The sequence below is a fragment of the Primulina huaijiensis genome, chromosome 5 (assembly GCF_012295235.1).
Source record: "Primulina huaijiensis isolate GDHJ02 chromosome 5, ASM1229523v2, whole genome shotgun sequence".
NCBI lineage: Eukaryota > Viridiplantae > Streptophyta > Magnoliopsida > Lamiales > Gesneriaceae > Primulina > Primulina huaijiensis.
This window is the reverse complement of record NC_133310.1, coordinates 3,670,583-3,697,423: the sequence shown is the minus strand read 5'-3', so window position 1 is coordinate 3,697,423 and position 26,841 is coordinate 3,670,583. Positions and strand designations below refer to the sequence as shown.

Here is a 26,841-nt window from a genome sequence, read left to right as displayed (position 1 = left end):
TTATATTGAGTTACAGTCATACGGGTGGAATGTCATCCAAGAACAAACAGAGACATGTACCAAAACGATGTCAAGAAAAAGTTGTTCTAATTATGACATATGAAAAAGAGCTAATTCTGAACAATGTGTTGTATGTGTCAGACATCTTTAAGAACTTAGTGTCTAGGTCGCTTTTTAACAAACATGGTTTTTGCATTATTTTTTAGTCAGATAAGGTTTTGTCTAAAAGTGGAATTTTTGTTGGCAAATGTTATGTAAATCATGGTCTGTTCAAACTCAATGTAATGACTATTAAACATGTGATTAATAAAGCTAATATTTTTGCTTACTTTGCTTGAGTCTTCTTGTTTGTAGCATGGTAGACTTGGACACGTTAATTATAATATAATTCGTAGACTAATTAAAATGAAAAACATTCATGCATTCCAAATTGATAAACAACACAAATGCGAAACTTGTGTTGAGACAAAACTAATTGCATCATCTTTTCAAACCATTGAAAGAAATAGTGAACCATTTGATCTAATTCTCAATGATATATGTGATTTAAAAAGAGTGCAAACAAGTGGTTAAAATAAATAATTTATTAATTTTGTTTATGATAGCACAAAATTTTGTTATGCGTAACTTCTTAAAAGTAAAGATGAAGTAATTAAAAAAAATTTCTACTATAAAAGTGAAGTTGAAAACCAAGTTAACAAGAAATTTAAGGTGTTAAAAAGTGATCGTGGAGATGAATAAGAATCACCATTTGCTGAGTTTTGTGTTCAACATGGTATCGATGACGAAAGAACCAGACCTTATTCTTTTCACCAAAATGGCATTGCAGAAAGAAATAATCGTACCTTGAAAGAAATAATTATTGCATTGTTATTAAGTTCTGGTTTATCACAAAATATGTGGGAGGAAGCTGTTTACCATATGGAATCAAGAAATGTTTCGTTCTTTGAACATGTGTTTCCATGCAAATATAAGGAGAACCAAGTTCATTCAAAAGAACACATAAGACAATTGGAAAAGAACAAAAGTTTAACCATGAGGTTGAACCTAAACGTAGTAAGAGAGTTACGACAGAGAAATCTTTTGATCCGGATTTCATCACTTTTATAATGGAAAGTGAACCTCAAAGCTTCAAGGAAGCAGTTTCATCTGAAGGGCTCGATGGAAAGAGGCTATCAATTCCGAAATAGAATCTATTTTACAAAAACATACATGGGATTAGTGGATCTTCTTTCGAAAAGCAAACCACTATGCTGTAAATGGATTTTCAAATAAAAAATGAAATCAGATGGAGCCATAGATAAGTATAAAGTCATATTGATAATAAGGGTTGCCATCAACGAGAAAGACTTGATTACTTTGACAATTGTTCTCCTATAACGAGAATAACCTCTATCTGTGTCATGATTGCGATAGCAGCCCTGCTGAATCTTGAAGTACGTCAAATAGATGTAAAGACATATTTTCTAAATGGAGATTTAGAAGAAGAAATTTACATAGAACAACATGAGTATTTCCTGTGACTGGACAATAAAATAAGGTCTGTAAATTTGTGAAGTCTCTATATAGCTTAAAAAAGCGTCAAAGAAATGTGATGAAAAATTTGATAAAGCCATGATAGAAAGTGGATTTAAATTAAGTGAATGCGAAAAATTTGTATACATAAAAGATACTGAAAATGGTTATGTCATTTTATATATTTACATAGATGACATACTTATAATTGGTAGCAATGATAAGATGATTAAATAGATCAAGAAGTTTTTGAATTCAAAATTTGAAATGAAAGATTTGGGTTTAGCAGATGTGATATTTGGAATTAAAATTCATAAGACATCAGAAAGGATATTTCCAAGTCAGTCACATTATGTGGACAAAATCATTGAAAAATTCAATAAGGATGACTCTGCATTGGCTAGAACCTCAATAGATACAAGTGAACATCTATCAAATAATTGATATGAAAGTATCTCTCAATTAGAATACTCTCGAGTCATTAGGAGTCTGATGTACTTAATGAATTGTACAAGATCAGATTTAGCTTATGCAGTAAGCAAATTAAATAAATTCACGAGTAATGCAGGTGTTAAACATTAAAAAAATTATCAGATTGTTAAGGTACTTAAGGTATACTTGTGACCATGTATTGCACTATACCGGATATCCCGCTGTTGTTGAAGGATACAATGATGCAAATTAGATATTTGATATGAAAAACTCAAAATCTACAAGTGGATTTGTATACTTTAGGAGGTACAACAATTGCGTGGAAATCTTCTAAACAAACTGTAATGTCCAGATCCACGTTGAAATCTGAATTTATAGCTCTTGACAAATGTGTTGAAGAGATTGAATGGTTGTGTCAATTTTTAGAAGATATTCCAAGATGGGAAAAAATTGTGCTGACTATATGGATATATTGTGATAGCCAATCTACGATTAGAAGTGCACAAAATAATATGTATAATTGTAAGTCTAGGCATATACGTCGTAGACACAATACCATTAGACAACTACTCTCAACTGGAGTTATGTATGTTGACTACATAAAGTCAAAAGATAATATAGCAGATCCACTAACCAAAGGATTAAACAGAGAGGTAGTTGCAAAATCGTCAAAGGGAATGGAGCTTAAGCCTATAGAATAAATTGGTGCAAAGAAAAACCTAACACACGCTGACTGGATATCCCAAGAACTAGGTCTAATGGGACAACCTAATCGCATTGATTTGATGGATCACTGTGGGGGTTATCCATGCCCATTAATATTATGAAATGGTAAATGTTGACGAGATTCCAATTGTCTCTGTCTACTATATAGCGAAACCACAGCCAAGGGAATGGGCTTGGCAGAATCATCGAGGAAAGAAGACCCTGTTGAGCTTAACTCTAGTCCGACTTTGTGAAAGCACTTGAGAGGTGTAAGATAAATGGGAGCTGAAAGGCGAAAGTGAAATACCACTATTTTTAACGTTATTTTACTTATTCCGTTAATCGGATGTGTGGCTATGCCCCTCTTTTTGGACCCAAGGCTCGAGCCGATCCGGGCGGAAGACATTGTCAGGTGGGGAGTTTGGCTGGGGCAGCACATCTGTTAAAAGATAATGCAAGTGTCCTAAGATGAGCTCAACGAAAACAGATACATCATGTACAACAAAAGGGTAAAATCTCGTTTTATTTTGATTTCCAGTACGAATACGAACCTTATAGAGTGGCCTAACTATCCTTTAGATCTTCGGAATTTGAAGTTAGGGGTGTCCGAAAAGTTTCCACATGGATAACTGGCTTGTGGCAGCCAAGCGTTCATAGCGACGTTGTCTTTTGATCTTTTGATGTCAGCTATTCCTATCATTGTGAACTAGAATTCACAAAGTGTTGGATTGTTCACCCACCAAGGGAACGTGAGTTGGGTTTAGATTGTCGTAAGACATGTTAGTTTTATGCTACTTATGACAGCGTCGCAATAATAATTCAACCTAGTACGAGAGAACCTGCTAATTCACACAATTGGTAAGCGTACCAGCACGACTTGAGTGCGTCGAATATCGGATCGATCAAGGAAAAATTGTCCACCAAGATTCACCTGGTTTTTGCTATTTTTCTGAATTTTATTTTCGAAAATTTACTCTAGATCATTCTGGATGTGACATTCCACATGCCTGATTTTCGGTGCTCCATATGACAGATTGTTGGTGCTCCAGCTTAGCAACCTTTCGCCTTTCAGATAGTCAATATGTGACTGTCTATATGGAACCCAAGTGTCTATATATAGAGGCAGACTCAAGTCCTTCAAGGATATCTCACACTCATATATTACTTTCATCTATCTGATTTTCTCTGCCTCCTGCTACCCTTCTACTCGGCTCCAACTCGTGATAAAATTCAGGTACTTCTTCAATTCAGTGACATAGTACCTTCTCGCTAGGTAATTGTTGGTTGTTCCGTTGTACCCTGTGAAACAGCTGTCCAACTTGATCCTCAAAACACATACCAAAAGAGATAAATCTGTTTTAAAGACATTGTATTGTGTACATACATCAGTTTGCTTTACTGTTTTAATTTTACCAACTGTATTTTCTCACGATATCGTTCATTGATTTTACAATAATTTATTTCAATTTCGAGAACTACGATGTTGCTTAACACCCCCACCGAACGATGACGTGAAGGACACGGAAATCTCCGTGTGCCACCGGATGGCGCAGGTGGAGAACCTCTACTCGAAGGCTCCCGGCGGCAGTGAAGACATTACAGGAAATATGAATTCCAAATATTAAATCAGGAATCAGTTAATGGAGATAATTTCTATTTTCTTTACAGTTCACTCCCAAGCAAGAAGAAGAAAGGTGGCGTGTCCGTATCTATGTCGGAAAGATTTATTTATTTATAAAATATATATTTATATAATATAATATAATAATGATCCACTTTCGGAAGCAGTGGTCTTGATTTAATAAATAAATAATCCGCAAATTTCGGTGGACCGTTGGGTGGATGATGTTTGATCCCGCGAATTGATTCGCCTCTCACCACTATTTTCATTTTTAATATATTTATTATTTATAATGTATGCTTTTATTTTGTCATAGAACTTTTTAATAATATGTAATTATATTGGAACCTACGTAAGCAACTTCAAGAAATATATCCCTACATTTTCTTGATCCTGTAATAAAAATACAATGGGGTAAAAATAGACAGAATCACCAAAATTTTATTCTAAAAGCTCAGAAATCCAAAGAATGCAGAATAGCAAGCAGGGTTAGATAAACCTTGTCACTGACACTCACACCATTCATATTTGGAAATCAATCGAGCATTTCCCAATTTTCTCTGCAGCCTCAAGTTCGGGGATGATGGAGTGATGATCAAACTTTGCGGATGGTAATATTATAGTTTTGATATTTGAATATAATTCTTGAAGTTCTTGAATTTGCACATGGTTGTCACCTTGATTTTTCGTCGGGCCACCTGTTCTTGCTTCTCCCTTTTTCTTGCGAGAAAGGCGAGATCCTTTCGAGACACCAAGTTTGGTTGGAGTTTCTCGAGCTGCATCAAACGCCACAATTTGTTACTTACCAAATAACTCAAATCGATTAGCTTTTACGGACAACGAGTTGATTTGCAGCCCGTAGAGAATCACAAAAAAGTGTATAAAATGTTGTCAATCTATCTGATAACAATATGAGACAGAACAAGAATCAGAACATAAACCCAATGTCACATGATATAAACCATTTGTTTATGTTTAGAGATTGTGGCAGCTGGGAAATTACCCACAACAGAATCTAAATTGTTTTCAAACAAAGTAAAGAAAGAACAAATTTATTTTAAATACATCTCCCTATCACCCAAGTAAACTAAGGTGGTTATGAATCCAACTTATTATTGTTGAATGAAATAATGAACTTATTGATTGTTCTCCGTGACAGTCTTTTTACCTTTCAAGATTTCCGTTCAAATATGCTAGCATCTTGATGTGGATCGTAAGGTCCTATAATTTTACGAATTTCTACAGGGGAAACTGATAAAAAAAAAATTACATAAAGTCCTACAGGTCAAGAATACATTGACTTTTCAATCCATTTGGGTAAACTGACGATTCATATGTGACAAGTTTAACCCAATATGATGTAGTTCCTAACCAATTTTACAAATAAATAGGATAACTTAGGCTACCAACTTTTCTTCACATTTAATTGGCAGCTTGGTGCCAGCTTTCTCCTTCATTTTGTTCAATTAGTTTCATTTGTCTGCCCCTTTGGGATGGAAACACAATGATGATCCATATAAGTTTTTTATATCCTGATTGAGCAGACATAAATGAAATTTAAAGAATTTGGAAGGAACTCAAGTCACAATCTTGATTTAAACAAGCATGGTCCCAATTCCCCACAAAGCGTCTTCCTTTTGTTAAAAGGCAGGTTTAGAGAGGACAATCTTAATTTGTACCCGGTTATGATGTAAAATCAGATGAAAAAGACAGAAAAACAGTCCCTCATTCAGCTATAATAAATCTTCTATTTGCATTTACCTTCATTTAAATCTTCAAAATCCAGCTGTGGCAATCTCGAGTCTGCACGCGTACAGCATAACCATAATCTTTGGTCCTCTTGTTCCACTTCTGATGCAATGGGAATATGCCAGTGGCCCTTCTCTGATTCCTGTCAAGCGATTACATCATGTGGAATGGGTCTTACCATAATGCCTCAAGGCCTTAAAACCAATTATGAGAATGCATCAAGACAACTGAGACTTAAATGTCTGGTTTGGTCTCTTGTACTTCTGAAGAACCACGCCCACATGCTCAATCACGTTGATAGAGTCTGTGGAGTCTAAGAAATCTTAGAATACACTATACCCAGTTTGTCTGTTAATTCTTGTAACATAATTTTTGTAAGAACATAAGATTTCTGTGAGGCATGTTTTTCACTTTTTCGATTGAAGTAGGGTTTGGGTTTAGTTATCTTATTGCTTTTGTTCACTTTTCTAGTTTCCTATAATTGTTCCTAGCACAAGTCAGAACATGCCTAAGTCTCTGCATGAAAACAAATTTCTGCTGCACGTCAGAATTTAGTTTGGTACATCAAATTGTTGAAGATAAATACTTCAGCAAATTAAGTTAAGAAAGACTGACCTGTATTACTACGGAACAAGGAGGTGGCATGTGAAATATCGGGCCCGTTTCATCAAAGCTGAAACGTATCTTCAGTAAAAAAAAAATAAAAATAAAGGCAATCTCAATAATATATCACAACAATAAAAGATAAAAGAGTATCATCGTAGCTTTCAAGTTTCTCACAGGATCAACGAGCAAACAGAGATTAGCTTACTAATAAACAACAGAATACAGCCATAGAAAAATTTTATCCGACTGATACACATTTGATTGCCCTTGTCCATGTCATCTCTGAAAAGTGGACTCTAGATACAATGATTAAACACCATATATATCCCCATTACAAAATAGGGAGAATTAATAAATGGAGGGATATGACAATCAGTAGCACACTACCACTATTATCAAAAGCACAAAAGAAGCTCACATGTCTGAACTATTTCTCGGTAGTTATATAGTTTAAGTTTCTAGACTCATTCGACCAGGAAAAATACCACTTGTATAATTGCTGAACTTGATTAAATAGGCTTCCACCTTTTACATGCAATAGCTCACCAGATGTCTTTCTTTCCATTTAGGAAAAATATCATTGCCCAGTAATTGGAACAGGTGATCTCTCATCTCGTCATTAGTGACAAGCAAGCATTTAAACTTTATAGCCGCATACAACCAATACCTGAAATAAAGATCAATTTGTAGGGCGGCGATCTAACCAATCAGCATGAAGAATTGATGACATTATATTATCGGAAGAAACTATGATGAGCAGCTCTTACCAATCATCATTTGATCCGGTCGGAGTAGCAAAGAGAGCATCTGCATTTTTCCACTTCTCAATGAAACTTCTATTGACCGAACCTTCCATCTTATCCCCAGCAATACGCCGATTATGCAGTATAATCAGTGGCCATTTTCTGGAAGGCAGCATTTGGCGAATTCCATTCGCAACAGCATTGACCTATGGAAGACATGGCCAACCACCACAATTTTTTTACCAGATAAAAACTAAACGCAGAGGGTTACAAATTTTTTCATATTCCATAAGCACTTGCCTTTGATGGTTTAAATCTTTTCTGGCTGTTTAGGCCAACGTTTGCACCATCCACCACGGCTTCAAATGGTCCATAGTAATCGAGCCAATTCTGCAAGATGGTGCAGCTTTCAGTTTGTTACACCTTCAAATTACTCTATTTATAGAGAAAAGAAAGTAAATGCACCCGCATACTTGAAATTTCTGAAAACTTGAATTTTTCTCTCTTTGCAAGGCTATAGATGCCACCGATTGTGCAAATTTTTCGGTTTCTTCGGGATCAAGGTCAATAGTTACTAGCCTTTCACTACAGGACTTGCATGAGCCATGAGAATCAACAGGAGACCGGCAAACAGTCCATTTCCCTTTGCCCAACCAGCCTTTTCCATGCCATCCTCCTCCTGCATTTTCAATTGCTCGAACAATCAATTCCCGGTCCCATTTTCTTTTACCCACTTTCGAAGCTACCTTACTCTTAAACCACCTCTCAATCAAATTTGCTGTAGCTGGTGAAACTTGCCTCACACTCGTTCTAAGTTTGTGCAACACGTGATATACTTTTTCGCTCTTTCCAGCTTCTACACTTACTTTTAGAAGTGCCTCCAATTCAGGCTCCTCTGGATTGACATTATGCTCCAACATGTGTTCTTCGACCATGAACGCTTTCTCAACATCTCCATTATTGCAGAAAATAGCTAGAGCAGGGCCATAGGATCGTAGTCTAGGATTTAAACCATATTCCTTCATTTGCTTTACCATATCAAAGGCCCTATCACCATCACCAAAAGATACAGTCATTCTGGCCACAGATGTAAGTATGGCTTCATTCAAGGGAACTTTTTCAACACACATCTGGTTAAATATTTCAAATCCCTTCTGGAGGGCAATTCTTTTTAAATCTTCACTCACTTGAACTACATGACCGGAACCTCTGTCATCTTTAATCTTCGTAGAATCAGCAATCCTCTTCATTGATTGAACCAAGGCATCTAAAGTTTCATCGAAGATCCCCATGGATCCATACAAAAAACTTCTTGAATAAGCTTCCCCTTGAAAACTAGCATTTGAATGACCAAGTGCAAGTTCGGGTGCACAACCGTTCCCAAGGAACTTATCTTTTTTCAATTGTTCAATAGGAGGATTCTCTCCCTCGTCTTGTTCATGCAAACTATTTCCTGCATAACACCCTTTTCCCACTCCACCAGATACATTCAATGGTTCGGAATCAATAACAGGATTTTCTTTTGACGGGTTGACGTGACTCAGACTCCTAATTCCGCTCCCGCTTTTCGCTGGCTGAACCAGACCAGTGGCGGCAGAAGAACAAAGATACAACAGAACAGCATAATGGTACTGCCCCATCTTAACGCCTTCCGTCCTAGCCAAATCATATAATCTAATGGCACCCAAGAAATCACCCCTTTTAGAGCACAACTCCAATCCAACTCTCAGAGTAGCTTCCGCCGAATCGACTTTAGGTTTCTTAGTCAGCTTCTCCTCAGTTCTCACTTCCAACCGATTTTTCAGGAATCTTTTATCCGTAGCATCCTTAGTACCCTCTTGAAAAACGCTAATCTTCTCGTTAATGTTTACCACTTTTTTCTCCTTAAACCTCGTGGAAGATAATCCAGAAACCACCTCTTTCTTCCTCTTAGAACTCGATACATTCTCGTTAAGTCTATCCCTCGGCACCGTTCTCCTCCCAGCAGGTTTCTCAGCACCAAGGTTCCTCTTGTCAAATTTACTACCATCATTTTTATCAACCGAAGTAAAAGAAGAATACCCTGAATTAATATAATCGTTAGAGCAAGTATTAATGCTGTTTCTTGAGAGTCCACCCACTGTGTCTTTGGACAACCTCGTTTCCAAGTGCTCGGCAACTTGTGCTTTAACTTGAAGTGGCGCAATCCCCGGGTCTGGAGTGTCCGTAGTGGGTGGAAAACCGAGAGATTGATGATTAGATGAGTACTTACAGCGACAGGAGTAGGAGAAATGGAGCTGAGTTTGTGGCATCGATTTGAAGGCGAAGGAAGCCATTCCCAAGCAATATGTGGTCGTTCGAAAACCTCCCTATCAACGTTGGGTGACGTTGTATAAATTACCAATTAGATAAAATTCGAGTTTATGAATTTTTTAAACATATTTTTATTTTCTATCAATAGTTGTAAGGGAAAAAAATGTGTTTGTATTTTCTGATAAATCGAATTATGTTATTCCACTCTTTGTTTATAATTTTTTTCATAAAAATTGATATAAAATATTGAAGATATGGTATTTCATATCCGACACTAATATATGATTTTTGAGTACTCGAATATGTATAACAAGCATTGATATTAATGACTCGTCTTTTCTCGGAAGAAAATCTGTGCAAAACATTAAAAATATGGTACTGATATACAATATTTGAGTACCAAATGTTTCAGATTTGGTATTAACATATAATTTTTGAGTACCCAAACCACTCATATATGATTTTTTTAATACACAAACCACTCATATATGATTTTTGAGTTCTCAAATATGTGTAAAAAGTATTGGTTAACTACCTGTGTTTTTTTCGGATGAAAATCGGTACAAAATATTGAAAATGTAGTACTAATATGTGATATTTGAGTATCAACTCTTACATATGATATTTAAGTATTCAAACTAAGTGTAGCAAGTGTTGATTTTATACTCACAATATTATATTTTGTATCAGATATAAAACAGCTAGTACTCAAATATCATATATCAGTACTATATTTTCAATGTTTTGTATCGATTTTCATAAAAAAAAAATATATAAAGACCCAAGTACTGCAGAATTTTTGGGTGAATCACATATTGCAAAAACTATTTTTTCCGACAAGACACTAAACAAAAAGTCATGCTTAAATTTAATGATTTAAAAACAAGTTGCTCTTATAGTCACAAAGATTTATTCTATCGTAGTCGGTATTCTTTATATACATTGAGTTTTAATATGTTTACGTAAGTTGTGTACACTTATGTAAATACTTATGAGATAACATTCATCTATTAGATATATACAATTTTAATATGATTTAAGACATTTTAAAAAAATAATAAAACATCAGCTACAAACACTTTCAATCGATGAAAGAAGTAAAAGCAGCCCAAAAATGAATTAGTTCAAAGTTGAGCCTATAGATATACATCCTGCTAAAGCCCATTTCAATGAAACATAAGCCCGCCAATATGATGTTTTGATTTATGTCATACACAGATATTTTATTTTATCGTAACTTTTTTTTTTATATCATAATAGGGTGGAGAAGACTCGAACTTAAGTCAATACATGAGGAATTTCGATGAGACCATTGAGCCAAATCTTCGGTCTTTATTTTATCATAACTATTAACATTACTCTTGCTGTTGTTTTTTTTTTTTTTATGTTTTTTTGTCATGTATAATTGTCTATTTGAGATTTCCATCGTTCTAAGTAATATGTCTTCTAATTTTTTTTATAATTTTAAACCTTTTTAATACGGAGTGTTGATATGACACTACACAAGTCAGCACAACATCAACACCGCATCAGTGTCACACAAAAAAATTAAAAATGCAAAATAAAAAAACAAAGATAGATGATTAAAACTAAAATTTGATCCATTTTCCATGCTAATTATTATATTATAATTTCAACAATATATATAAAAGTATTTTCTATTTTGATCACACTTCCCACCGCATAACAAATCCGTGAATTATGACACCCATAAATCGTGTGCGAGACAGCTCCATCAGATTTGGAGCAATATAGGCATTTTTTTTGGCTGGGAAATATATTTAATTTATATCTGTCAGTGTGCATTATAAGTATTCCTATTTATAATAATATATAACCCACCAAATTAAATAAAATAAAAATCTGGAAAAAATTTATATCGAAAAACAAGATTTTTAATTGCGAATGTATGACACTTATATTTGTATGTACAAGAATAGATCTGTATATAATATACACACAAAAACTCTTGTGAGACGGTCTCACGGATCAATTTCGTGGGTCGAATCTCTTATTTGGGTCATACATGAAAAAATATTACTTTTTATTGTAAATATCGGTAGAATTGACTCGTCTCACAGATAAAGATTCGTGAGATCGTCTCACAAGAGACCTACTCTAATATACATACGGATATAAACACGAGATCTCCATTCCCATACAAGCATTTAGGATAGGATTTATTACAATATCATCATAAATAAGTACAATCTTTCTTTATTTCTTTCTTTGCTTTTGTCCTAAAAACGAAAGGAAAGGTTTATCGGTTGTGGTAAACCCTCTTATATGAATCAAGAAGGCGTGAAAGTAAAACTAAGGGATACCCGAGAGAGATGACATCAAACATCGACTTCCAGAATATACTCCCCACAATATTTTAGTGAGGACTATGTTCTATACGAGAATCGATTATGCGACGTCAGGAATATCAACTGTTCACATCACCTCAAGCCTAACCAACTTGCCCTTGCCCTTGCCCTTGCCCCTAAGACTATTTCTTTGCTTCTATCCTTATCATAGAAGATGGATATATAACGCAACTCTAATCATACAAAGTGTGTGTAATTAGGAGAAATATAATACTTCTTAAATATAATTATAACATAATACATGGTTCAAATTTATGCATGATTGATGAGTTCTGTTAGATCGAATTTCGAACGATCTAATTAGTTATAATTTTTGGGAAAAAATAAAAATAAAAATAAAACCACTTGAGCTCTAGTTAATTATTAGAAACTCCCCCATATGATCTTATTTTAATCTAAAAAATGGGGTGGGATGGTAGGTGCAAAGATCGCAATTCACGACATTATTATTTTATTAAGGATTGGAAATGAATAATTTAAGATATTAAAATATCAAAAAGTGATGGAGGTGAACTGGTAAATATTGCCACTAATATTCAAACAGAAATCTTCCTTCCAGGAAAAAGAGATACGTATTATATGTATAATATTTTCAAAGGCAAAAATTTATGTGAGACGATCTCACGGGTCGTATTTTGTTAAACGAATTTTTTATTTGAGTCATCGATAAAAAATTATTACTTTTTATGCTAAGAGTATTACTTTTTACATCTACTTTTGTAGACCGTCTCACAAGAGATCTAATCATTTTCAAATATTATATATGTAACTTTACTGCCATCATCAAATACCTAAGATTTTTTTCCTAAAATGTAAATATTAAAATATGATGCTATATTAATTTAATTATTTATATGGTAAAAATCTTGAAAAGCATGAGTTACGCCATTTTTATTTGCAAAATAAAATAAATGTTGATATAATAGTATAATAAATTTAAAAAAATAAAAAAAAATTGTTAAGATTGAGACTTTGACCTAACTCAACTCCAAAAACTAGCTAAAGTAAGAGGATTTTCGAAGTCCATATATACAATTCTCAAGGATTTTATCCAACCGATGCGGGACAACTAACAAAATGAACTACTTACTTTATATCGATCATAAACAGACAATGAATTTACTGCAAACGGAATTACGGAATAGCAAATGCAATGATAAAATAATGGAATAGATCTCATCCAAAGCATAAATGTAAAAAAAAATAAAAAATGAATCACATAAAATCTAGACGCAATCTTCAGATCCAGCAATGCAATTAATTATCACTTAGTGCAGAGTTTTGACAGCTTAAAAGTCCTGCCGGTTGGGATGCTCAAAAATCAAATATATATATCTTTCTGAATCCACGGATCAATACTGATAATTAGTTTTCAAGAAATTATTTCATAACAAATTAGAAAAAATAAATGGGAAGAAATTATTTTGGATCGGATGCAAATGGTAGATGTGTAGCAGGGAGTCCTTCATCATCAAGAAAATCGAAAAAGAACGATTCGGATAAGCCTAAACAGCCACAGAGAGGACTTGGAGTTGCTCAGCTTGAGAAGATTAGGCTACATAGTCAGATGGAATGCAATTATCTTCCTACATTTCGTATCCCTTATGCCCAGAATTTCATTCAGGTATATATACATATATATATGTAAAGAATTCGGTGTTTTTGATGATGCGGCCACGAAGAAATATTCGTTATGACTATGCGCAGGAGGATATGGGATTGCGAAATTCGTTGTCTTCGCCTTCTTATGGCTTTCCTGGATCTTACCAAGTCATGGTACGTACTACGTACGGATGTTTTTCGTATAATGTTATAAATAAAAAGAATGCTAAATCAATAGAATTTTCTACAAATTTTATTCAATGGCTGTAAAAAAAACTTCGTACGTGAACATATATGATCACTTATATACATAGATCTACTGGGATTTGATGATATTGGATGGATGTTTGAGGACTTTAAGTTCTTGTTTGTTCATTCCTTGTAACCCTAGAATATTTTCTGAGTTTTAGCCACCCTCGAGTTCTAAGTTCAGTGTTTTTACTTGGTAATCTCTTGATTCGAGCTTGTGATTAAATCATCCAAACACGTAATTAAGTCATTTTAGTTTATTTAGATGGGATTTCAAGATTTTGAAGGGGCAAGTACTACATATGGGGAATCCCAATCCAGCAATGTTGCAAGGTTTGTGTAAAGAATCTTTTAGCAACTTCTTCCTTTCCAATGGAACGTTAAATTTACTCACTATATCTTACAATCTTGAATTAATATAATTTCTAATGAGAAATGTAATATATATCTTTCTGGCCTTGAACAGAAGATGGCAACCAGGCAACGCATGAGGCTTAGAAAACCATCATTATGTGCTGCCAATTAGCATGACTACATCTTCTTTCGACCCCGAAGTTGAGGTACATACATATATATATACATACACATTACAATTTAATTTATATACACATCCTACCACATGTTATTAATTGTCTTTGTTCCCATGGATTTCGTAGGGATCATTCAACAGAAAGAAAGAGGAAGGCCAGACCGATTTGTTCGCTTATACCAATTGCCAAAGTTCTGATCATCAATCTTCTAATTCTCAAGATATAGATCTGGAGCTCAGGCTCTGATATGATCACCTTGAGAAACTATATACTAGTAATCTTAATTTTACGCAATTTATTATTTTTTTCAACAAAAAAAAAAGTGGGTTAATTGATGTTCTACTTGTGGTTTCCTACTGATCATGCATCCGTAAGTTGAACATATATATTACCAGGTAAATCAAATTTTGCACAAATTCAAGAACAAAGCATTGCTTGTCTCCCCAGTGTAATTTGAGTTGAAAAGGTTCTCAGTATATATATAGACACATGGAACCTTTCTCATGTGCAAGTGTCGTTCACATGGAATATTTCTCTTCTTCGACCTTCAAAGTTCTCATTTGAATATTCGTTACTACCACTATTTGAAAACTTTATATCCTGCTCATACACAACCTTGACATCAATTCATTGTGCCGATTGGTAACTCCACCTGTATATAATGACACACATGAGTGGATTAACGAGATTCCTACTGTCGTTTTCTACTATCCAACGAAACCACAGCCAAGAGAACAGGCTTGGCAGAATCAGCGGGGAAAGAAGACCATGTTGAGGTATGGCTAGCCTTGAGGTTCATGAAATTTTCAGATGAGTAAATACAAATTCAACTCCGGGAATGCATTCTTTATATGTGAAAACTTGGGGAAAAATAACCTTAGATCGGGAGAATCATCACTTCTAACTTAGAGGCGTTCGGTCATAATTCAGCTCACGGTAGCTTCGAGCCACTAGCTTTCAACCAAACACGATGACCAATTATGTGAATCAACGGTTCATCTCGTATTAGGTTGAATTACTATTATGATGCTGTCATCAATAGAGTAAAACTAACATGTCTCACTACGGTCTAAACCCAGCTCGCGTTCCCTATTGGTGGATAAACAATCCAATACTTGGTGAATTCTGCTTCACAATGATAGGAAGAGCCGACATCGAAGGATCAAAAAACAACGTCGTTATGAACACTTCGTTGCCAGAAGCCAGTTATCCCTATGGCAATTTTTCTGACACCTCTAGCTTCAAATTTCGAAGATCTAAAGGATCGTTAGGCCACACTTTCACGGTTCGCATTCGTACTGGAAATCAGAATAAAACGATATTTTACCCTTCTGTTCCGCACAAGATTTATGTTCTCGTTGAGCTCATCTTAAGACACATGCGTTATCTTTTAACAGATGTGCCGCCCCAGCCATACTCCCCTGGCAATGTCTTCCGCCGAGGCGAGCCTTGGGTCCAAACAAATAGGCATAGCCCCGCATCCGATTCACGGAATAAGTAAAAAATAACTTTAAAAATAGTGGTATTTTACTTTCGCCTTTCGACTCCCACTTATCCTACAATCTCAAGCCATTTCAAAAAATCGGACTAGAGTCAAGCTCAACAGGGTCTTCTTTCCTTGATGATTCTGCCAAGCCTGTTCCCGTGGTTGTGGTTTCGCTGGATAGTAGACAGAGACAGTTGGAATCTCATTAATCTATTCATGCTCGTCACTAATTAGATGAAGAGGCATTTGGCTACCTTAAGAGAGTCATAGTTACTCCCGCCATTTATCCGCGTTTGGTTGAATTTCTTCACTATGACATTCAGAGCACTGGGCAGAAATCATATTGCGTGAGCATTCGCATGGGCCATCGCAATGCTTTGTTTTAATTAAATAGTTGGATTCCCCTTGAGAGAGTCATAGTTAGTCCCGCCGTTTATCCGCATTTGGTTGAATTACTTCACTTTGACAATATTCACAGCACTGGGCAGAAATCATATTACGTGAGCATTCGCATGGACCATCGTAGTGCTTTGTTTTAATTAAATAGTTGGATTCCCCTTGTCCGTACAAGTTCTGAGTCTACCATTCGACATCCGAGGAAGGCCCCCAAGGGAGTCGTTCCCAGTCCGTCCCCCGACCAACACGCGGAGACCTTCTCTCACCGCGCGAGCAACTCGAGCAGTCCGTCGACAGCTGACGGGTTCAGGATTGGGATCCATGCCAGTCCTCAGAGCCAATCTTTTTCCCGAGGTTACAGATCCATTTTAATTTTTACCTACTTCCATTGACTACATTGTTCATCGACCAAAGGTTGTTCACCTTCGAGACCTGATACAGTTATGAGTAAGACCGGGCACGGATGGCATTCGGTCCTCCAGATTTTCAAGGGCGGTCGGGAGCATACCGGATGCCACACGACTTGCGGTGCTTTTCCAGCCGCTGGAACGTGCCTCCAGCTGAGCCGTTTCTAGGGTAGGCAAGCTGTTAAACAGAAAAGATAATTCTTCACGAGGTCCCCGTCGACGTCTCCGGACTCCCTAACGTTGCTGTCAGCCGTCGTGTCTCGGTTCAGGAATTTTAACCCGATTCTCTTTCGGAGCACACGCTTAACACGCTGTCTATCGGAGTTGACCCGACCCGTAAGATCGATTAACCAATGTGCAATTACCGTTCACATGGAACATTTCCCCTCTTCGGCCTTCAAAGTATGAGGGGCCGGCGGTCGCCACAAAACCTAGGGCAAGAGCCCGGGCGGAGCGGCCGTCGGTGCGAATCTTGGTTGTAGTAGCAAGACGAGTTAGTTTTACTCTATTGATGACAGCATCGCAATTGTAATTAAACCTAGCACGAGAGGAACCGTTGATTCGCACAATTGATCATCGTTGTGAATTAGGAAAGCAAAACCTATCAAGGGTATGTCTAACGTGAATCCCGAGGTTGATTGTTGGTCCGGACAACGTGAATTGATGGCAGTTCCCCTTGATGATTTAGAAACTGAATTGGAGCAGTTATATAAAAACGGAATTTTATTGTTTGAAATTTATTCTCAATTCTATTTTGGGATTTCGAAATTATGGAGTAATCATCCCGATTTCATTCTCTCAGCTTTCACTTGCTGGCAGACAAGGGATTTCGAAATAAATTCCAATGAGTGTTCGAGTTGGTGAAACATGTGAGTGTTTAACCAATAATTAGAAGTTTGATTCTCCTACTAACACATTCTTGGGTAAACTTGTTAAACAGACCTGACTAACGTGGTTTGCATTGAAGAATAACAGTTCTGGTCATCAATTAAAAAAATTTACTTTGGGATAATTTGATAATGAAGTCTTTTGTTTGGTTGCATATTTGACCCATTTCTCTTCATTCATAGACCCGATACTATTACTCCATTTCTACCCTTTTAATTCTTTTATTTATTAATTTCTTCAACATCCATTCACAGGCTCTCGTTTCTCCATAAATTTGGATATTATATATGCATATACATATATACACATTGAATTTTGTTAAAAATACGAAAGAGTGAGACATATATTTAAAAGATTTTGGTAATAATTGTAGGAAGAAACACAAGAAATATCTGATCACCCAAACACTTATTAATTTATCATGTATCGTATTTTCCGATCTCGTGTACTAAAATCAAGTAATACATTCTCTCAAAAAAAAATTTTTTAAATAAAAAATCAAGCAATAATACATTATTAAACTGACATACAAGATATGCAAAATATTTTATTTTAGACATATATATTCACACATATTTAATTAATTAATTAATTTTAAAAGATATTAATAGGTGGACCCTTTGGGCTAATGTTTAGGTTTAGTTATGGGGCGCTCTGTCACGGACTTTTGGTTGTTATCCCAATTCACGGGTGAAAAATGGACCGGGTAGGGCCCAGCAGCCTCTAAGCCCAATTACGTTAGTTGATTGATTGATTTATTTATTTATTTTAACCCGTAGACGGAGTAGATTGCAAAATTTCGGTTAAACCGAATTAATCGACCGAACCGAATTATTAAAAAAAATCGGTTCGGTTAACTCGGAAGTTCGGTTTTGAAATTTTAAAAAATCGGTTAATTCGGTTCGGTTTCGGTTTTAATTTGAAAAATTCGGTTAACCCGAATTAACCGAATTAGTATATATATTAATTTAAATTGTATATGAGCATTAAAAATACATTAGAAAGAAACTCAATTTTTCATGCATCAGAAGGAAGCTCATTCATCCAATGATTTTATCTTCAATATTTTTATTTGTTACTGATATTTTTTGTTCAATGTTTCTAGTTATTTATAAGCTCTCCAATGTTTTTTAATGTGTTAAAATTCGCATATTTTAAAAAATATCGATGATTTCGGTCGATAACCGAAATACCGAAATATCCGATTTGAAAATCGGTTCGGTTAATTCAGTTTTTACGAATATTTTGATCGGTTCAGTTATTCGAAAATTAAATCGGTTATAGGTCTATTCGGTTCGGTCGGTAACCGAATAGACCAATTGCACACCCCTAATTGGACATTCGATATATATTGTCTAATATTTATCAAATGCAAGTTTAATTGTTATTGGATCAAAATGATAGTGCATGTAAGATCGAACACTTGCCAGTTATAGCTGGTGTCGTATAGTATCTCAAACATCATAGTTCGATCGAAGACAATTATTGCACACAACAGTGCACTTTATTGTAAATCTTTTTTATATATTTAAAAAAAAAAACAAAGTATAATAACTCATATTGGCAAGAAAAGTTGTAAGGGTATTAAAAAACTTTTGAATTGGTTGGAAATATGTATGGGGTAGTTAGTATTAATGGCTGTTAAAAGACTTTTTTAATGAATGGCTTGCCTGGTTGTTCTGTAATTAATGGTATCACACTATCTTCGGGTATCAATTTACGAGGAATATTAGTCCATTTAAATTATTATTTTCTTTTTTAAAGAAAATAATTGAAAAAATTTTAATTTTATCAAGTCTGTGGTAATTTAATAAAATATGATGTTGATTTTTTATTTTATATTTCAAATCCACACACAAGTATTTTTCAGTTTAAGTTTGGCCATATATATTACCTGTGAGAATAGTGAATAATACATGTGGTCCTGAATAATAAATAGTGCACGAATTCTCTTTTAAATCTGTCATAAATCTTTGACTTCTCCATATCCACTAGTTGTCAATCATGTTATAACCTTAAAAAGAGTGTTTTTATTTAAAGTAAATATAATGTATTCACAATAAAAAATAATATTTTTANCTAAATGCATGTTGGATAGAAATGCGAGTACTTGATGAAATTACATTGTCTACTAGAATATCCAGTATTTTATTAATTTTTATGAGTATCTCAATTACCAAATCAAGTATTTAAAATTGAAATTAGGTATTTCGCAAGTAAAAGTAAGTACTTCAAAATGTTCAATGCTTAGTTGCGAATTTTTTTTAAATTAAAAAAATAATTAAATGAAATGAACATGTAATCCAAATGCATCTTGGATGGAATGCGAGCATTTGGTGATTTACGTTGCATATTCGAATATCCAGTATTTTAATACACATTATGAGTATCTCATTTATCAAATCAAGTATTTTAAAATTGAAATTAGGTATTTCGCAAGTAAAACTAAGTACTTGAAAAAGTTCAATGCTTAGTTGTGGATTTGTTTTTTTTTTTAACAATAAAAAAATAATTAAATGAAATGAACATGTCATCCAAATGGATCTTGGATGGAAATGCGAGCATTTGGTGAACTTACGTTGCATATTCGAATATTCAGTATTTTTAATACACATTCTGAGTATTTCATTTACTAAATCAAGTATTTTAAAATTGAAATTAAGTATTTCGTAAGTAAAACTAAGTATTTCAAAAAGTTCAATTAGTTGCGAATTTGTTTTTTTTTTTAAATAAAAAATATTTAAATTCAATTTACATGTCATCCAAATGCATCGGAAATGATGAGTGGAAAGAAAAGATGACCAACAAAAATGGGTATTTATATAATTTTTTATTAATTAAAAGGATAAAAAGGTAAAAATACATAAAACATGTAGTAAAAGTTAAGTTGGTCTTTTGTCAGGTATTAAAATACAAAAAAAACTGATAGGTACTGAATCTTAAATAAATCATAGAGAGATTATTTTTCTTCAATTCACCTTTTGGATAATATAATTATAAATTGAATTATGAAATTGTCTTTGTATTTTTTTTAAAAAAATTATTGTGTAAGCATCGTGTAATTGATAAAGGTCGCAGACAAAAGTTTCCCACTTGGAGAGCGAGAGAGAAAACCAACTCTCTTTTCTGCAGAAAATGGCGAAATCTGCTATCTTGGGGTTACCGTTTCTCGTATCGTTTTTGATAATGTCGATATGTTTAAGTTTGGTGGAGGGGAAATTCAAGAACATGATGTTTTTTAGCTGGGGCGGTCAACATTCTGCTTTACGGGGGAATGGGGACGATGTGACTCTGGTTCTGGACCAAGAATCTGGTGCGTACAAGTCCATTAGTTTTCTGTTCTTCAAATCTTTTGTTGGGTATCTTTTATTTTCAATCCCTCTCTGAACCATTTGAAAAATCCCGGGTTGTTTCAGGTTCTGGAATCGAATCCAATGGAACGTTTCTATTCGGAACTTTTGAAATGCAGATCAAATTGGTGCCTGGAAACTCGGCCGGAACCGTCACAGCTTACTATGTAAGTGCAGTACTGTAGGTTTTAGAGTTTCGGGGAAATGATTTCTGATACTAAAAATTTTCTGGGTGTGCAGCTGTCTTCCATTGGTGAAAAACACGACGAAATAGACTTTGAATTTCTAGGAAACGTATCGGGGCAGCCATACACCATCCATACAAACATATTTTCTCAAGGATGCGGCGGCAGAGAACAGCAGTTTCATCCATGGTTCGACCCAATTGCGGACTTCCACAACTACACCATATATTGGAGCCCATCTCAAGTAATGTAAGATTCAGACATTTCTTGTCCTGTTTTTGTGTCTTATGTTTGTCCTGAATGATTGATTACAAATGACTCGTCAAAAAAAGGATCAATCTTTTACTCCAGTCAATGTCATCATCCTATATATACCCCATTGCGCATATTCACATCAAAACACTGTTTTTGTTTTTGATAATTACACGGAGCAAATTTCTTGTTTCAGATGGTATGTTGACAGAGTCCCCATAAGGGTCTACAATAACTATCTGAAAGACGGAATCCCCTACCCAAATCTTCAAGAAATGAGGGTGTACTCCAGTCTTTGGAACGCCGATAGCTGGGCTACACGAGGTGGGCTTGACAAAATCGATTGGCAAAACGCGCCATTCGTAGCCAAACTGCGCAATTTTAGAGCGACTGATTACAACTACGATGAGAGACCACCAGCAAGTATGAATATCATCGAGTACGATACAATGATTTCCCAGTCGGAGCTGGACGAAGATGAATATGATGCGATGAAAGATCTGAGAAAAAAGCATATGATATATGATTACTGCAAAGACGTGAAACGATACCGTGGACTGTTTCCTGGCGACTGTTTGATGCCACAATACTGATATATTACATTTACTAGTAAAATTCTTCAAAGGCTGCAAACTGAAAGGCACGAGATTCATGTTTCTTGGACACGATCGATAGATTATATTTTCAAGAGTTTGATGCTTTCTTTGTTTTGATTAATATTTGAAATACCACTCGATTCTCTATTCTTTAGTTTTTGTGTTGGAGGAGATTTAATTGTTGACAGCTGTGTTTGTTTGTCTTAGTTGATGGGCAATGGCGTGTCGATTGAAGCTGCTGCATTTCCGGCCAGCTGCTTTCCTTAATTACTTCTCTTCTTTCTTTCTATTAAATGCCCATTTTTATCAATTCCTACCTCTTTATGTTTTTTTAATTTTAAAAATAATTAGAAAACATAACGTGCGGCATCATATATTGTCGAGGTTTATGTTACATGATTGATCAAGAAATTAATGATTTTGAAGAATAGAAGAGCCGATATGGTTGATGCAGTTGGCAACCTGGTACTGACCTCTAGTGCATGCGCCATGTCTCGACCCAACCTGACAGCAACTCTGAAAATGCCCCACTAAGCCTAGTACCCTTTGTACAATGCCACAACAACAGCCAATTGTATCTGTAAACTTTATCATGTTTTCATGTGAATGAAAGATATATATGACTCAGATCGGGTTTGTAGTCCAGTGGTCTCACCTTTTATCGGATTAATCGGTTCTCCGGATTCGATCTTTCTTTCCCGCGTGTGTTGTAATAAAAAAAAAAAAGAAAGATATTTATGACTAAAATTTGAGTGTCATGTCATGTCATACATGGTTATCAAAAATAAAATCACAGTAAGTTTATGTTCAAATTTATAAATATGTGATCTTTTGTGGTATATTTATGATTTGAGAAGTTGATAAATGCATTTATTAGAAGTTAACTCGAACGGTGTGCAAAAAGACAACATATGATTAATGTAGCTAAATTGTCCGAATGTGACATTCACGTTCTAAGAGGTCAAGTAATCATCAGGTAGATTTTGTTTGTGTAATCTTGTCATATATAAAAGATATTCCCCGATTTTATTTTCATTAAATAAAGCTCTAATCTTAATTTATTATCATGCCATAATATTTGAAAGTTAATTAATTGCACGATAATTCATATATACTCTAATTACAAACTCCTTCAAATATCAAGAATTTTGCACGGCGAGAAATATTGTCACAGAAAAGGATTAAATCGCATAGCGTCGCGCATTTGAAAATTGTTTGAGATATTTGAAGAAAACATTTGTGAATGTGTTGATTCAAGATTGTGTTTTTGTTGCTTCATTTTTCGGCATACTATTTGTGTTCTGTGAACATTTTTTATCTGATTATTTGTTTTAGGATACAACTTGATTCCTTAACGTGTTAAGAATGATAGTTTTCACAGAATCACTAATGTCGGTTTTTGTAAACTCAAGTTGTTTTTCTTGTTATTATTTTGCTCTGAGACATCGCACAAATATTTATACTTGTGTATAATTATCTCTGAGTTATTTTTGTTTATGTTATTTATTTGTATGTTATATTATTCTGTTGTATGTTTAGATTAAACAGAAATCTTGACAATAATAAATCGGTTAATTCGGTTTAACTTAATTTTTCAATACAAAACCGAAACCGAACCAATGTTTTTAAAACCGAACTACCTAATTTTCGAAAAAAAATACTTGTAAGATCGATATATATATTGTGATAATTTCCCTTTCATTTTCATGTGTATATATGAATTAATTATTGGATGACACTGTGGAAAATCTTGGAAAATATGATACAAAAGTTGGTAAATCTAGTTAATTGTGATAGATATAATAGATAGATGGGCCACAAATCCACCTGCAAATATGTGTTATATATGGCGGAAACGATCGATCATTATCCAAATCATTTAGTGAAAGAAANAAAGAGGAGATGCATGGTGGTTAATTTCACATATCAATCGATAAATCTCTTCTCTGGTAATTATTATTATCAATAATAATGGGATTACCTTGCAAGCTAATTGCTCAAGTAGCTTTTAAGGCCGGAGGAGATGTGTTTCATCAGATTCTTTGCAATAACCCTGGTCATTTAGTCACTACGTCTCCTGCTAAATTTCAGGGTTTTGATTTGCATCATGGGACTTTGGGGGCTAATGGCTCTGTTCTTTTTTGGAAATACACCCTTGGTATGTATATACGTAAATTATATGTATATATTATTGATTATGTATGCAATGATTTTGTTATATGTGTGTGTGTGTGTGTGTGTAGAGGGAAAAGAGCAGACATGTAAGCAAATCATTCAAGACATAGACGAGGAGAAGAAGCAGATAACATTCAAGTTCATCGAAGGAGAGTTGATTGAGATGTACAAGAACTTGATCATAACCATGCACGTCGAGACCAAAAACGGGATCGATTACGTTACGTGGACTATGGAATATGAAATTATCGATGATGCTAATCCGCATCCCTTCTCGGTCTTGAATTTCTGCGTGGAGTTTACAAGCGAGATCGAGCATCATATTTTCGGCAAGTAACTACTAATAAGGGATTCCGTCACACCTGGCTCGTTCTTTGTTTGTTTGTTTGTTTTTATGGACGTGAAATAAAAGAATAATAATAGAGTCAATAATAAAATTTATGTATGAATAAATGTAATGGTGCATGGGTGTGGGGGGACTTTTAATTTGTTGTGTTCGTAGTCGCATGTTTGAATAATAAATTTATGTGAGTGTGTTATTTGTATTAAAATATCGAATTATATGATTAATGTTGTTTTAATTTGTGATATTTTATTACACACAACAAAATGATGCATGGATATATCATGTTAATATATATAGCTACTCATTATGTAATACCGTTAAGCTAAATCAAAATACTCTTCGATTAAGTTTAATGGTCCTTGAAAATATACAGAAATATAATAATTAAATTTAGATTAAAGATGACAAAAAATAGGAAGAAACAATTATATATAATTCATTATATATATAATGAGACTTAGAATTATAATCTATTTTTTCAGTTAGGAATCTTAAATGTTGCTAATTAATCCTGAACAAAAGAATATTATTTGTAACCAAATTGATTTGAATGTATCAAATTATAACCAAATGAGTTTATCATAATTTTCCTTGATCAAATTCCTATCAAACTCGGTTCTTCCTTTTCCCATCTCTTGTTGAATATTTGTCATCCGAATATGATCATTTCCCGGATCCGGGAAAGTAGTACTAAATCTTGAGCTTGTTGCATCACATGATGTCGGAAGGGCTAACGTTGCTCCAACGATTCTTGATCACTACAGCAGCAGCAGCAGCAGCAGCAGCAGAGACAACAATCTTGTGGTTGAATCTGTGGAGAGTTTTCTTGTTTTGATCCTCTAAATCCATGCTTTCTTGTGTCGCCTCCGATACAATATCCTCCTTACTATGCATGCCCTTTTCAAATCTACTTCTTGAAGATCCAGAGGTATCCTCCTCTCTTTGAACATAAACCTCTAGACTGGATTCTTCTCTTGACTCGGTTAGATTCCATATATAGAAATCGAAAGCTGTTTGAATTAATAGGCTATTTGTGAAAGGTCATTAATCCCCACCTTTAATTTTGCCTGCAAAGAGGACAGCTCAAATGTTTTTCAAGCCAATGATCAATACAATCGACGTGAAACGCATGCTTGCACTTAGGCAGCAGCCTAAGTATCTCGATATCATCTAATTTCAGAGACAAACCGCGCATTCTAGGCCTTCTCTCGAGCCCTTTAGCAAAGAAAACCTAAAGAAAGGTAGAGACTCGATCACTGTCTTCTCTATCCCCGAAGAAATATTAGGCCTCGACGGAATCAGCCAATCTCGAGTCTGTTCGGCTGCTGCCCCCCGAGCCGGGGGACTGCCGGTGACAGAATTCGGCATAAAGGAGGAGGAGAAAAGTTAAGGAAAAAACAACAGAAAGCATGCCAATTACAACTGCTAGACTTGGTTGGAAATTGGTGACTGAATCTTGTCATGCTAAACTGCTAGCTGTTTCATGATGAAATCAAAGAAACAAAACAAGACTGAGATTTGGGACAAGTTGGAATGCCGCCAATGAAGTATTAACTAACTTGACTTGTTTTTGACATTATTGAAGACGACATTATGCTACTTTGTCAGTTTATTTTTTGTTTCTTTCTTCATGTATTTGTTCTTTGAGTAGGTCTCTTGTGACACAGTCTCACGAATCTTTATCTGTGAGACTGGTCAACTCTACCGATATTCACAATAAAAAGTAATACTCTTAGCATAAAAAGTAATACTTTTTCATGGATGACCCAAATAAGAGATTCAACCCACGAATTTGATCTGTGAGACCGTTTCACAAGAGTTTTTGTGTATTTTCTTTTGTTTTCGATTTTGAACCATCGATACTCATTTTGTTTAGATTTGAGGGAGTCATGGAGTTTCTTGATAGCTAGAGATTAATTTTTTTTTATTATATGTTGATGTCTTTTTATATTTCATAAAAATCATATTTTTCCTGTTTCTGATAATGTTTTTAAAAGTATATCTTAACAAACTTTAAACTTTTTATTTTTCTAAAAAAAAAAATATTTAAACCCACTTTGTATTTTGATCTCGTAGATGATTGATCACAAAATCCGCAACACTAAGTTTGGAATTTTTTGAAGAAAAGTACTCCACCATGTTATGTTTTTGCAGTTAGATAATAACAATAAATTATTATAAGACAAAAAATATGCATTATTCATTTCCAAGGAAAAGCTTTTCTTGGAGGTTGACCCAAGAACAAGTGACAATTTTTTAAGAATTTAGTATATTATTTCTGTATTCACGCATGAATGCCGTGGATTTGTCGAATTTAAGCAAGAAAATCAATGAAAATTTGATGTTG

At 34.6% G+C, this 26,841-nt stretch overlaps 4 protein-coding genes and 1 pseudogene across 5 annotated transcripts; 3 read left to right on the top strand and 2 right to left on the bottom strand.

The window, feature by feature from the left end:
* Positions 1–4,626: 4,626 nt before the first annotated feature.
* Positions 4,627–9,744, bottom strand: LOC140976410 (proteinaceous RNase P 1, chloroplastic/mitochondrial-like). Of its 2 annotated transcripts, XM_073440540.1 has the most exons (7): positions 7,845–9,742; positions 7,672–7,761; positions 7,396–7,577; positions 7,175–7,295; positions 6,638–6,706; positions 6,035–6,164; positions 4,627–5,049 (listed from the first exon to the last, which is right to left on the bottom strand). In XM_073440540.1, exons 1-7 carry the CDS (start codon positions 9,684–9,686, stop codon positions 4,796–4,798), a joined length of 2,688 nt encoding a protein of 895 aa, XP_073296641.1. In that variant the 5' UTR covers positions 9,687–9,742; the 3' UTR covers positions 4,627–4,795. The 2 variants fall into 2 exon arrangements, with proteins under 2 accessions (XP_073296641.1, XP_073296642.1); XM_073440541.1 differs by lacking the exons at positions 4,627–5,049; positions 6,035–6,164 and having other exon boundaries at positions 7,154–7,295; positions 7,845–9,744.
* Positions 9,745–13,276: 3,532 nt separating this feature from the next.
* On the top strand, positions 13,277–14,678 carry LOC140976041 (protein SPEAR3-like). Its single transcript, XM_073439885.1, has 5 exons — positions 13,277–13,656; positions 13,740–13,808; positions 14,149–14,216; positions 14,350–14,443; positions 14,540–14,678. Exons 1-4 carry the CDS (start codon positions 13,441–13,443, stop codon positions 14,372–14,374), a joined length of 378 nt encoding a protein of 125 aa, XP_073295986.1. The 5' UTR covers positions 13,277–13,440; the 3' UTR covers positions 14,375–14,443; positions 14,540–14,678.
* A 5,921-nt stretch (positions 14,679–20,599) lies between these two features.
* Positions 20,600–22,009, top strand: LOC140977508 (probable xyloglucan endotransglucosylase/hydrolase protein 26). Its single transcript, XM_073442249.1, has 4 exons — positions 20,600–20,903; positions 21,007–21,107; positions 21,181–21,374; positions 21,574–22,009. The coding sequence occupies exons 1-4, from the start codon at positions 20,726–20,728 to the stop codon at positions 21,968–21,970; spliced, it is 870 nt and encodes a 289-aa protein (XP_073298350.1). The 5' UTR covers positions 20,600–20,725; the 3' UTR covers positions 21,971–22,009.
* Positions 22,010–23,944: 1,935 nt separating this feature from the next.
* Positions 23,945–24,485, top strand: LOC140977451 (kirola-like). The gene is made up of 2 exons (XM_073442196.1): positions 23,945–24,131; positions 24,217–24,485. The coding sequence occupies exons 1-2, from the start codon at positions 23,945–23,947 to the stop codon at positions 24,483–24,485; spliced, it is 456 nt and encodes a 151-aa protein (XP_073298297.1).
* Positions 24,486–25,205: 720 nt separating this feature from the next.
* LOC140977450 (E3 ubiquitin-protein ligase ATL42-like) lies at positions 25,206–26,086 on the bottom strand (annotated as a pseudogene).
* Between the last annotated feature and the right edge of the window lie 755 nt (positions 26,087–26,841).